At 43.9% G+C, this 12,114-nt stretch overlaps 2 protein-coding genes across 2 annotated transcripts; both read right to left on the minus strand.

Annotated features, from left to right (window-relative positions):
• Nucleotides 1-4,830: 4,830 nt before the first annotated feature.
• On the minus strand, nucleotides 4,831-5,781 carry LOC138567675 (olfactory receptor 1G1-like). Its single transcript, XM_069646146.1, has one exon. It carries the CDS (start codon nucleotides 5,779-5,781, stop codon nucleotides 4,831-4,833), a length of 951 nt encoding a protein of 316 aa, XP_069502247.1.
• A 2,359-nt stretch (nucleotides 5,782-8,140) lies between these two features.
• On the minus strand, nucleotides 8,141-9,091 carry LOC138567676 (olfactory receptor 1G1-like). The gene has a single exon (XM_069646148.1). The coding sequence runs from the start codon at nucleotides 9,089-9,091 to the stop codon at nucleotides 8,141-8,143; it is 951 nt and encodes a 316-aa protein (XP_069502249.1).
• Nucleotides 9,092-12,114: the final 3,023 nt, after the last annotated feature.

The raw sequence follows: 12,114 nt of genomic DNA on the forward strand, positions 1-12,114 counted from the left end.
CCTTGTTGGCGTACAAGGGATATAAAGTGGACAAACAAAAATTGCAATACTGCCTAGAAGAAGTGCTATATCTGGGTCAACTGATATCAAAAGATGGAAAACAAATACAACCTGATAGTGCAGCAGCAGTGCGTGCAGTAAGTGAGCCCAAAACAGTGAAGGAAATGCAAAAGTTTCTCGGCATGTGCAACTACTGCCGTGCCTGGATATTAGATTCTGCAGCATATACAAAACCTTTGCTACACACACTTAAGGTAACCCAAAAAGAGAACATTATCTTGAGTTGGACACAAGAAATGCGGACTGCCATTAACACATTAAAAGAACTGATCTCAACAGCACCTGTCCTAGCAAACCCAGATTATGACCGCAAATTTTACCTATTTTCGCACTGCAATGGAACACTAATGATAGCAGTGCTAGCACAAAAAACATCACTGGGCCCCAAACCCCTGCCATATTACAGCGGCACTCTTGATGCAGTTGTGCAAGGACACGTCGCCTGCGAACAAGCACTCGCAGCCGCAGCGTACACCATTGAAAAAAGCACCACGATTGTGATGGGGTGCTGGGTGACCCTGTTCGTGGAGCACTCATTATTTGAGATACTTGAGAGATCAAAAAGCACACTAACAACCCAGAGAGCTACTGCCTACGAGATAATCTTGTCCAGTGTGAACATACACATAGTCCGGTGCAAGACAGTGCACCCAGCAATGTTCCTCACAGAAGCCTGCACAGTAGAAGACATGCAGAATCATGATTGTGCTACATACAGGGGGGAAGATGAAAACACACCCTCAGCAAGTGAAGATGCACTCATTGAGGGAGAGACACTTGTAAAGTGCCAAGCCCACACGAACAATAGTGACATCATCTCACGAGGAGAAGCTGCCGCGAAAGAAATGCCTGGCAAATTTGTATTACAAAAACATGTAGGGGCGGAGCAAGGTGAGGGATATAACTCAATGCTTAGAATTGAATGACAACAAGAAGCACCATCTGAGGAAAAGGAGTTTTGGGGAAGGAGTGGATGTAGTCAGCCAGCAACGGACCTCCAATGGAGACAGTATAATACAGTTAAAGTAGTGATGCCAGTAAAACTGTTAGAAATAGCTTTTCAACAGCTCCACTTCCCAGCCCACAATACAAAACAACATATAGCTGCAGAGACACAAGAAAATTGGTTTGTGCCAGGGCTGCATGAGCATGTGTCCAGAATGACAATAGAATGTACTACATGTCAAACATACAACTCAGGGAAGATCCTACGAACACTGAGAGGAACACTGCCCGACCCATTGGATCATTCCTTGAACTGCATATTGATTATGCAGACATGGGAGAAAGGTGCAATGGATCACGATACTTGATAGTGGTGGTCTGCATGTTTTTACGTTGGGTGGAAGCAGGTCCCTGCGTACACCCAGATGTAAAATGTATGGCAACATTTTTAGTAAGGGAAGTGTTTCCCCCCTGGGGGATGTGCAACGTCATGCGCTCTGACAACAGAACGCATTTCGTCAATGATCTGTTCAAAGCAGTGACAGCAATGTTGTGTATTACCCACAAACTGTGTTCAATTTATCACCCGCAAACAAATGGCATTGTGGAAAAAATCAATGGACCCTTAAAAAGTAGACTGTCAAAATTATACCACACTCTAAACCACACTCTAAAGAAAAACTGGATTTACTGCTTGCCGCTGGCATTATTTGAGTTTAGAAACCAGCCCAGCAAAGACCACCACTTGTCTGCGCATGAAATAGTGACAGGTAGACGTATGCATAAAGCCCTATCTCCCCTGGGAAGACAGTCAGATGCACACAACGGTGTTGGGGGAAGAATTTCAGGAGTATTTAAGAAAATTGACCAAAGCAGCAAGGATGATAGCGAAACAGCTAGCTGCCCCTTTACGCAGGAAAATGAGAGTGACACAATGACACCGGCCACAGCCAAACTGCCAATTGATGCCAGGGGCGATGATCTATGTACGTAGCTTCGTGCAATGGTGGAATGCACCCAGATTCCATCGCCCTTATGAAGTAATATATTGCACACTCACTACGGTGAAAGTAAAAGGCCTGAGATACTAGATCCATTTATCCGATGTGCGCAGGCCTTATGACAGCGTAATGCCAGAACAAGAGCAAAACAGTTTAGAAAGAACAACACAAACTTAACCGGAAGGAGGGGAGGGAAGATGCTGAAATGAAACAGTCATGAAAAAACAAGATAATACGCATATGTATATGAGAGTAACGTGTATAATATTATAAATAATAATAATAATTGTGACTACAAAGTAGAAAATGCTCAAAGTACAATTAAAAAGTTTACATTGTCTTCTTGATATTACTTCCTCTCCTTTTTCCTCCCTCTCCTATTATCCTTCTAACCCTTTTCTTCGTCTTTTCTCTTTTCCCACAAACTTTTGAGATCAATGAAAAAGTGTATAGAAAATGAATTATTGAGAGTAACATAAAGATGATAATGAAGAATAAAAATTGAATGACAGTTAAACGGTGTGTACTTAACCCCTTTGTATCTCACTCTGTAGGATCATCAATGGCAACAATGGGGCCCCCCAGTGCCAACAACACAACTGTAGATAGAGATAGCAGAAGAATAAATCGTTTAAGACTATATTTGTATGAGTGTGGATTATGTTTAGTGCAATTATCTTCTTTTCTATGATGCTCGGACTTGTACTGTATTTGGCTTGGGCAATATCATATAAATCAAAAGATATAAAGGAAGGGAGGAGGAGTAGACCTCGTAAAGCAAGGGTCCCATCTGATATGGGATGGCTTCAAATTGATTTGGGCCCATGAAACCTACAAAAAAGTCACACACAATGAAAATTACACAGTCCTTACTCCTGTGCTAAATGATCCGATGGTTGTTTATAATGAATCCGAGTTCAATGTGTACCAGATGAACGACCCAGATCCCTCTGCATTTCAGTGGCCCAATGATGAACTCTATACAACTACACAATCTACCTTGAGCATTCAGGATACAGAGAATGCAAATGATATTACTGTTAGAAATGATATTAGAACAAATAATGAATGGGAGATGGAGAGAATGGGAGACATCAAATGGTCCAGGGGGGAACAGAAGAAGGAAAATGGGGGTGGGACGGGAGAAATACAACGAATATCATGGTTTGGGGTTCGACACAATACAAGACCCACAGCACCCACATCAGTCTAACAAGTGGTACGCAGATATGAGCATGACAGCAAAGCAGACAACAAATGAAAGCTGCTACGTGTGCTCATTAATACCCCATGCCTCAGGAACTCCTAAAGTTCTGTTACCACAAGAGTCGCCTATTGCAGGGGCCCAGTGTCTCCTACATCTCACACTGTGCAGAGTTAAAAACACTTTTCAAACACACACTGTTTTGAAACGCTGAAGAATGAGAAGATTTGCCTAAAGGAGCCTTTTCTTGTGATAAAAGGGACATTATTTTTGGATAATAAATGGCAAGAAGAGAAAATAACATGCAAAGCAGAGGTCTATCAGACGAAAAATGGCAGTGGATCCAGAGGACATGCGCCCCGATATGGTCACAGCACATCACAAAACTAACGTAGCTTACAGCCCTTGAAAAACCATTCAAGTTGCAGCGTAAAGTCCCATATGAGTTATGCTTCCATAGAGAAGGAAGAGCATATCTGGGCACAAATAAGACTGTAGTAAAATCCTTGTTATTCCAGACATGAAAAAGGGCACAGCTGCACTAATGGACACTTACTGGGTTTGTGGCAACCAGGCGCACTTGCACCTCCCACAGTTTTGGAAGGGAACATGCGCCCTGGAAATGCTGCACTCCGCTCTAATGGTTATACCCGAGAGCCACGTCCAAGGAGGGAGGGGGCAGCTAGCGATCAAGTATCCTGAGCCCCTGCCAACAATGAAAGAACCCCTCACATATGCCCTCGCCGAGGGACAGCCACAGAGCCCAATGTCACGAAAAAGAAGATCGTCAAATTACATCTCCAAAGCATCATCTGAAATTTTGGAACAAATTCCTGATCGCTTTAAAATCTTCACATCCGCTGAGATGTTTTTCGCATCCCTCATCCCAAGCATCCAGACGCGAGCGAATGTAAAATGGCTCCAGATCACTTGCTGGGAGCTGATCCAACTGGCCAATGACACAGAAGAAGGTTTCAATGTAATAAAGGTGGAGTTACGGGCCCTGCGGCTAAAGACAGGGCCCGTCATATGGGCTGAACAATATTTCATGAAGTCCCTCCATCCGCGGCATCGCTCAGATATCTTGCGCCTCAGACTCATCTTATGGAAAACCAGGGCAATCACAACAAGGTGGTACCCACAAGACCAAACAGAAAATATGTGTCGATTTTGTGGGAAAGCAATAGAAGCATTAGAACACATCATTACGGAATGTGATAACCTCTACGCATAAAACATTTGAAACGTTTGTTTCATCCCTCAATGTGTATGGATGCCGAGGGTTCATGGAAGCATGCTTATCACATTCTTTCAAAATCCATTGGTTATGCAACAGCACATTTTTAGCTTGAATTGAATCTAGACACAGATTATCTTGATGACATATTTCTGTTTGAGCATAATGCAACTATAGGTCTGGAAGGAAATTATTTAAATATGTGATTCATTTTTTGCTTTCTCTCAATTTTAGTTTTTTAAATTTATTTTTTATTAATTGTAATGACTGTAGAAATAGGTTCTAATTGTAAATGAATTATTTTATGTATATTCTGTTGAAAGGTTGAAAATGTCAGCTGAATCAAGGGAAAAAAAAGAAATAAATGTCTGCATTACTGAGGTCTACAGGGCTCTTTGCCTGCGATGCATCACCTTCCTCGCCGCCTTTTTCACTTCTTCATTTCTCAGACTATAAATGATTGGGTTCAGCATTGGTGCAAAGACTGTATAAAAGAGTGAATTTAGTTTCTCATGTCCCAGTGAGATGCTGGGAGGTTTTAAATATGCAGCTGCGCTAGTCCCATAAAACATGGCAAGCACCACGAGATGTGCAGAGCAGGTGGAGAAGACCTTCCTCCTGCCCTCCGTGGACGGGATCTTTAGGATGACTCTGATAATGTGAACGTAGGACATGACAATGACCAGGAAGGTGGTCAGTGCAACACTCCCCCCCAATGCAAAGAGCACAATCTTGTTGGCCAATGGATCACCACAGGCCAGCTTCAGCAGTTTTGGTAATTCACACATGAAATTGTCAATCACGTTGTCACCGCAGAAAGGTAATCGAGCCAGCTGCAGGGTGAAAGTAAGGGAGTACAGCAAACCGACCAACCAAGAAATGGCCAACAGCAGGATGCAAAACCTCCTGCTCATTATAAGGCGGTAATTCAGAGGGAGGCAGATGGCGACGTAGCGATCATAGCACATGGACGTCAGGAGGAAAACTTCTGTGGAAGCCAGAAAAACAAAACCAAAGACCTGAGCAATGCATTCCTGGAACGGGATGTAGTTGCTTTCGACCTGGAGACCCACCAGCATTCTGGGGACTGTGTTAGAAGCTGATCCAATGTCCAGGCAGGAGACATTGAACAGAAAGAAGTACATTGGGGTGTGTAGATTGGTACTGATTACAATCAGTGCAGAGATGAGCAGGTTCCCCAGGAGGGTCAGCAAGTAAACCAGCAGGAAAGCAGCAAACAGGACATCTTTCACATCTGAAGGGACAGAGAATCCCAGGAGGGTGAATCCCATGTCCATGCTCCTGTTTCCCAAGTCCTCCAACATCAGAAACATGCCTCTGTAAAGAAGTAAATACAGTAAAAAGAGAGAGGTCAAGGGATGCTGAGAAAAGTAATCCGTGCAGCCCCAATATACTGTTCCTCTGCAAAAGGGGGTCATTTAAGAGCAACTGTGTGATGCTCCTGCTGGCTGCATGCGCTCTGCCTGTTCTTACTTGGCTGGAATCCTACCCTGTCTTCTGCCTTTCCTTGACCTTTGAGCAGAAATACACTGTAAACCCCCAGGCCTTCCTGACCCAGGAAGGCTTGGGCAATATCATATAAATCAAAAGATATAAAGGAAGGGAGGAGGAGTAGACCTCGTAAAGCAAGGGTCCCATCTGATATGGGATGGCTTCAAATTGATTTGGGCCCATGAAACCTACAAAAAAGTCACACACAATGAAAATTACACAGTCCTTACTCCTGTGCTAAATGATCCGATGGTTGTTTATAATGAATCCGAGTTCAATGTGTACCAGATGAACGACCCAGATCCCTCTGCATTTCAGTGGCCCAATGATGAACTCTATACAACTACACAATCTACCTTGAGCATTCAGGATACAGAGAATGCAAATGATATTACTGTTAGAAATGATATTAGAACAAATAATGAATGGGAGATGGAGAGAATGGGAGACATCAAATGGTCCAGGGGGGAACAGAAGAAGGAAAATGGGGGTGGGACGGGAGAAATACAACGAATATCATGGTTTGGGGTTCGACACAATACAAGACCCACAGCACCCACATCAGTCTAACAAGTGGTACGCAGATATGAGCATGACAGCAAAGCAGACAACAAATGAAAGCTGCTACGTGTGCTCATTAATACCCCATGCCTCAGGAACTCCTAAAGTTCTGTTACCACAAGAGTCGCCTATTGCAGGGGCCCAGTGTCTCCTACATCTCACACTGTGCAGAGTTAAAAACACTTTTCAAACACACACTGTTTTGAAACGCTGAAGAATGAGAAGATTTGCCTAAAGGAGCCTTTTCTTGTGATAAAAGGGACATTATTTTTGGATAATAAATGGCAAGAAGAGAAAATAACATGCAAAGCAGAGGTCTATCAGACGAAAAATGGCAGTGGATCCAGAGGACATGCGCCCCGATATGGTCACAGCACATCACAAAACTAACGTAGCTTACAGCCCTTGAAAAACCATTCAAGTTGCAGCGTAAAGTCCCATATGAGTTATGCTTCCATAGAGAAGGAAGAGCATATCTGGGCACAAATAAGACTGTAGTAAAATCCTTGTTATTCCAGACATGAAAAAGGGCACAGCTGCACTAATGGACACTTACTGGGTTTGTGGCAACCAGGCGCACTTGCACCTCCCACAGTTTTGGAAGGGAACATGCGCCCTGGAAATGCTGCACTCCGCTCTAATGGTTATACCCGAGAGCCACGTCCAAGGAGGGAGGGGGCAGCTAGCGATCAAGTATCCTGAGCCCCTGCCAACAATGAAAGAACCCCTCACATATGCCCTCGCCGAGGGACAGCCACAGAGCCCAATGTCACGAAAAAGAAGATCGTCAAATTACATCTCCAAAGCATCATCTGAAATTTTGGAACAAATTCCTGATCGCTTTAAAATCTTCACATCCGCTGAGATGTTTTTCGCATCCCTCATCCCAAGCATCCAGACGCGAGCGAATGTAAAATGGCTCCAGATCACTTGCTGGGAGCTGATCCAACTGGCCAATGACACAGAAGAAGGTTTCAATGTAATAAAGGTGGAGTTACGGGCCCTGCGGCTAAAGACAGGGCCCGTCATATGGGCTGAACAATATTTCATGAAGTCCCTCCATCCGCGGCATCGCTCAGATATCTTGCGCCTCAGACTCATCTTATGGAAAACCAGGGCAATCACAACAAGGTGGTACCCACAAGACCAAACAGAAAATATGTGTCGATTTTGTGGGAAAGCAATAGAAGCATTAGAACACATCATTACGGAATGTGATAACCTCTACGCATAAAACATTTGAAACGTTTGTTTCATCCCTCAATGTGTATGGATGCCGAGGGTTCATGGAAGCATGCTTATCACATTCTTTCAAAATCCATTGGTTATGCAACAGCACATTTTTAGCTTGAATTGAATCTAGACACAGATTATCTTGATGACATATTTCTGTTTGAGCATAATGCAACTATAGGTCTGGAAGGAAATTATTTAAATATGTGATTCATTTTTTGCTTTCTCTCAATTTTAGTTTTTTAAATTTATTTTTTATTAATTGTAATGACTGTAGAAATAGGTTCTAATTGTAAATGAATTATTTTATGTATATTCTGTTGAAAGGTTGAAAATGTCAGCTGAATCAAGGGAAAAAAAAGAAATAAATGTCTGCATTACTGAGGTCTACAGGGCTCTTTGCCTGCGATGCATCACCTTCCTCGCCGCCTTTTTCACTTCTTCATTTCTCAGACTATAAATGATTGGGTTCAGCATTGGTGCAAAGACTGTATAAAAGAGTGAATTTAGTTTCTCATGTCCCAGTGAGATGCTGGGAGGTTTTAAATATGCAGCTGCGCTAGTCCCATAAAACATGGCAAGCACCACGAGATGTGCAGAGCAGGTGGAGAAGACCTTCCTCCTGCCCTCCGTGGACGGGATCTTTAGGATGACTCTGATAATGTGAACGTAGGACATGACAATGACCAGGAAGGTGGTCAGTGCAACACTCCCCCCCAATGCAAAGAGCACAATCTTGTTGGCCAATGGATCACCACAGGCCAGCTTCAGCAGTTTTGGTAATTCACACATGAAATTGTCAATCACGTTGTCACCGCAGAAAGGTAATCGAGCCAGCTGCAGGGTGAAAGTAAGGGAGTACAGCAAACCGACCAACCAAGAAATGGCCAACAGCAGGATGCAAAACCTCCTGCTCATTATAAGGCGGTAATTCAGAGGGAGGCAGATGGCGACGTAGCGATCATAGCACATGGACGTCAGGAGGAAAACTTCTGTGGAAGCCAGAAAAACAAAACCAAAGACCTGAGCAATGCATTCCTGGAACGGGATGTAGTTGCTTTCGACCTGGAGACCCACCAGCATTCTGGGGACTGTGTTAGAAGCTGATCCAATGTCCAGGCAGGAGACATTGAACAGAAAGAAGTACATTGGGGTGTGTAGATTGGTACTGATTACAATCAGTGCAGAGATGAGCAGGTTCCCCAGGAGGGTCAGCAAGTAAACCAGCAGGAAAGCAGCAAACAGGACATCTTTCACATCTGAAGGGACAGAGAATCCCAGGAGGGTGAATCCCATGTCCATGCTCCTGTTTCCCAAGTCCTCCAACATCAGAAACATGCCTCTGTAAAGAAGTAAATACAGTAAAAAGAGAGAGGTCAAGGGATGCTGAGAAAAGTAATCCGTGCAGCCCCAATATACTGTTCCTCTGCAAAAGGGGGTCATTTAAGAGCAACTGTGTGATGCTCCTGCTGGCTGCATGCGCTCTGCCTGTTCTTACTTGGCTGGAATCCTACCCTGTCTTCTGCCTTTCCTTGACCTTTGAGCAGAAATACACTGTAAACCCCCAGGCCTTCCTGACCCAGTTTCTATCCCCCATCCGAATCAACTATGAAACCCAAAGCGTGGTTACCTTTTACTGCTCAGGAACCAATGTTACATAGAAAAGGGAGGCTTAAAGAGACCCGCCTCAAGAAACTGGATGTTATCAAGATTTTGTAATGCATAGCATCCAAAACCTGAGTGGCCAAAATGGGGAAGGCATGGCTGTGGAATAATTATTGTCTATAGAGCCATGGTTTTTGGGCCTTGCAGAAGACAAGGTGTTTAGAAATGGAGCAGATTCAGGAAGAGAGGTGAGCCCACAGCTATGGAGAGAGGGTTGGGAAAACCCACGCTCCAGAATTGGACTTGTAGAAGCAAACGGCAGAGGATTTGTCTCTAGAAGAACTCTCATGCTTGGATGAGTGGAAAGGTGGCCCGAGGTGATTGACATCTCTGCCCCCCATGTACAACAATTGATGAGTTTGGTGCCTAGAAGACACTGTGGGTAGAGAGGGCTGGTTTGCTGCAGTCATATTACTTGACGCTGACAAGGAGATGGGCTGCTGCATTCTGGGCTCATTGCAGCCACAAAATGAGGTGGAAGGTAGGCCAATGTAGGCGCTGTTCCGATGCCGCATCTGGAGGATATTATGGAATGCACCACAGTTCTAGATAAGATAGGGGTGTATTTACATGAGGGTGTGGAAATGACACATCTGTCAGGTGAGTAAGAGTTCATCATCTAGTTCTGAGCCTAGGACTTTGACTGATGATAAAGCCAGGTGTAAGAGACCAATTGAGGTGATTGTGGTTGGTAAGGTGACCCCTGAAGTGTGTTTAATTCCTTGACCGCTCATCCAGTCATGAATGCTGGACATGTAGATAGAGAATTCCTTGCAGCCAAGGCAAGGTCTTTGTCAAATCTGAAGAGGGCCTTTTTGTTTTTGACATAGGAGTAGAAAGTCATCCCAAAGGACAGAACGTGGGAAGTCAGAAAACACAGCAGAGGAGGAACGAAAGCGAGGAATGGAGAAGGCCTTGAGGGTGGGTGTGATGCTGGAAATGCTTTTGGAGGGACAGGGCCCTCCTTGTTCTTATCCTACCACTTCTCGGTTGGAGTCCAGACCGGACCTCTGGCAGTGCAGCTCTTCATTTTGCCTTTTGGTGAACAGTATCCATGGGTTACCCTTATGGCCCCCATGGGTAGGGGTACACCCTTCTACCCCTAATGTGTGTTTTTGTGCACCTGTGTGTTGCCCACAGGGAAGGATATGGGTTGGTAGCAGCTACATGCTGACCTGGCAGTGGCTCTGGATGTCCTCCATTTTTGGGACTCCCTGGCCCTGCCACTGGAATGAATGAATTCCTACACAAAGGCAAGATGGCCACTGTAGCCTCTTGGTTTCTTTTGCCTTTACCTCATGTTTCTCAAAGCCGAAAGAAAGTAACTCAATCATTCCAATGCAAAAGAACGGCTTCAGCAAAGAAACAAGTGAATTATTTCAGAAAAGCTTGTTTATTGCAAGCTAACAACCGGGAGGGGCTAGTCAGTTCCTTTTAGCTTTAAACTATCCTGATTCTCATCGAATGACAGCAAAGTTACAGTTCATATGCCTAGTTAGACAATTTAATAATGTAAAATATTTTGTTACAAAGTTATCCCCCAACCTTCCATTGGCTAACTCTACTACAAAGTAATGTAATCCCCCAAGCTCTAAAGCCCACTGGATACATTCACAAAGTAGAACCCTTATGACACGTGATCTTCTTCCTGTGCCAGTTATGACGTACTCCCCATCATACATTTATCATGCATGACTAACTCTGTTCATTATTTAGACCATGTGACAGAAACCCACTTAACCCAAAATGGTGAGTGTGCAAGACTTTCCATAAACACTTTAAAGCATGGGGAGAGGGAGAGAAATGAATAAGCATTGCTTTGAAGCAGCATTAAATATCTTTATCCTCCCAGATGTGCCAGGCATTGCTTACAATGTTTCCTGCATTCTTGCACGTAATCCTATTTGCTACCACCATTTCAAGTCATAACTACTTATTTTCCTGCAAACCCATAAACCATAAGCTCACAATTTAACCCTCCATGAAACTAGAACTTTCTGGTCATCACAAAAACAAGCCGCCATGCTCCCAGGGAAATTAAACGTTGCATCTGAAACCCCAATACGGCCACAAAAACCTAACAAATGACTTTCCATTCAGTTCTTGCTTTCAGCCCTTTGTGATGTTATCACAATGGCCCGTATGCGGTTCACTTTATACCCCTTCCGTGACCTAAGTCATCCGGCTCTCCAAACCCGTCAAAAAACCCATTCCTGCGAATTGAGGAACTCTGCGGGCTATTAAAACTCCAAATAGGTGAAACCTGCATTCGGCGATGTCTCCATGTATCCACAATAAACCCCATATTTCTCAATGCCCTAAGTGTGTCTGCAACTTAAACCATTATTGAATTCCCCAATGTTATTTTCCGTTTTAACGATCTCCTCTGGCTATTGCTCAAAGTTGCCCAATACATTTCTCTCAGTGCATTCATGCCTTAGACACTCATGAGTGACTCTAAAAATGTATCCAACTAACATACAAAGTAACATTAATTTCAATTTGTCTTACTACATTGAACACATATATAGTGCAACATTGCATCAAACCCAGCCACACCAGAGCCATGTACAATTTACGTAGTGTGAACCTCTTTTCCGTGTTGGGCCCTAAAACCTCTATCCAACAAAACCCAGAGAAGCCCTGGCTCTGGTCCCTTCCCCTCAGTGGATGTTAGGTGGAAAGGACCATATATG

This window comes from Ambystoma mexicanum, chromosome 2p (assembly GCF_040938575.1).
Source record: "Ambystoma mexicanum isolate Mex_15411 chromosome 2p, UKY_AmexF1_1, whole genome shotgun sequence".
Classification (NCBI taxonomy): Eukaryota; Metazoa; Chordata; class Amphibia; order Caudata; family Ambystomatidae; genus Ambystoma; species Ambystoma mexicanum.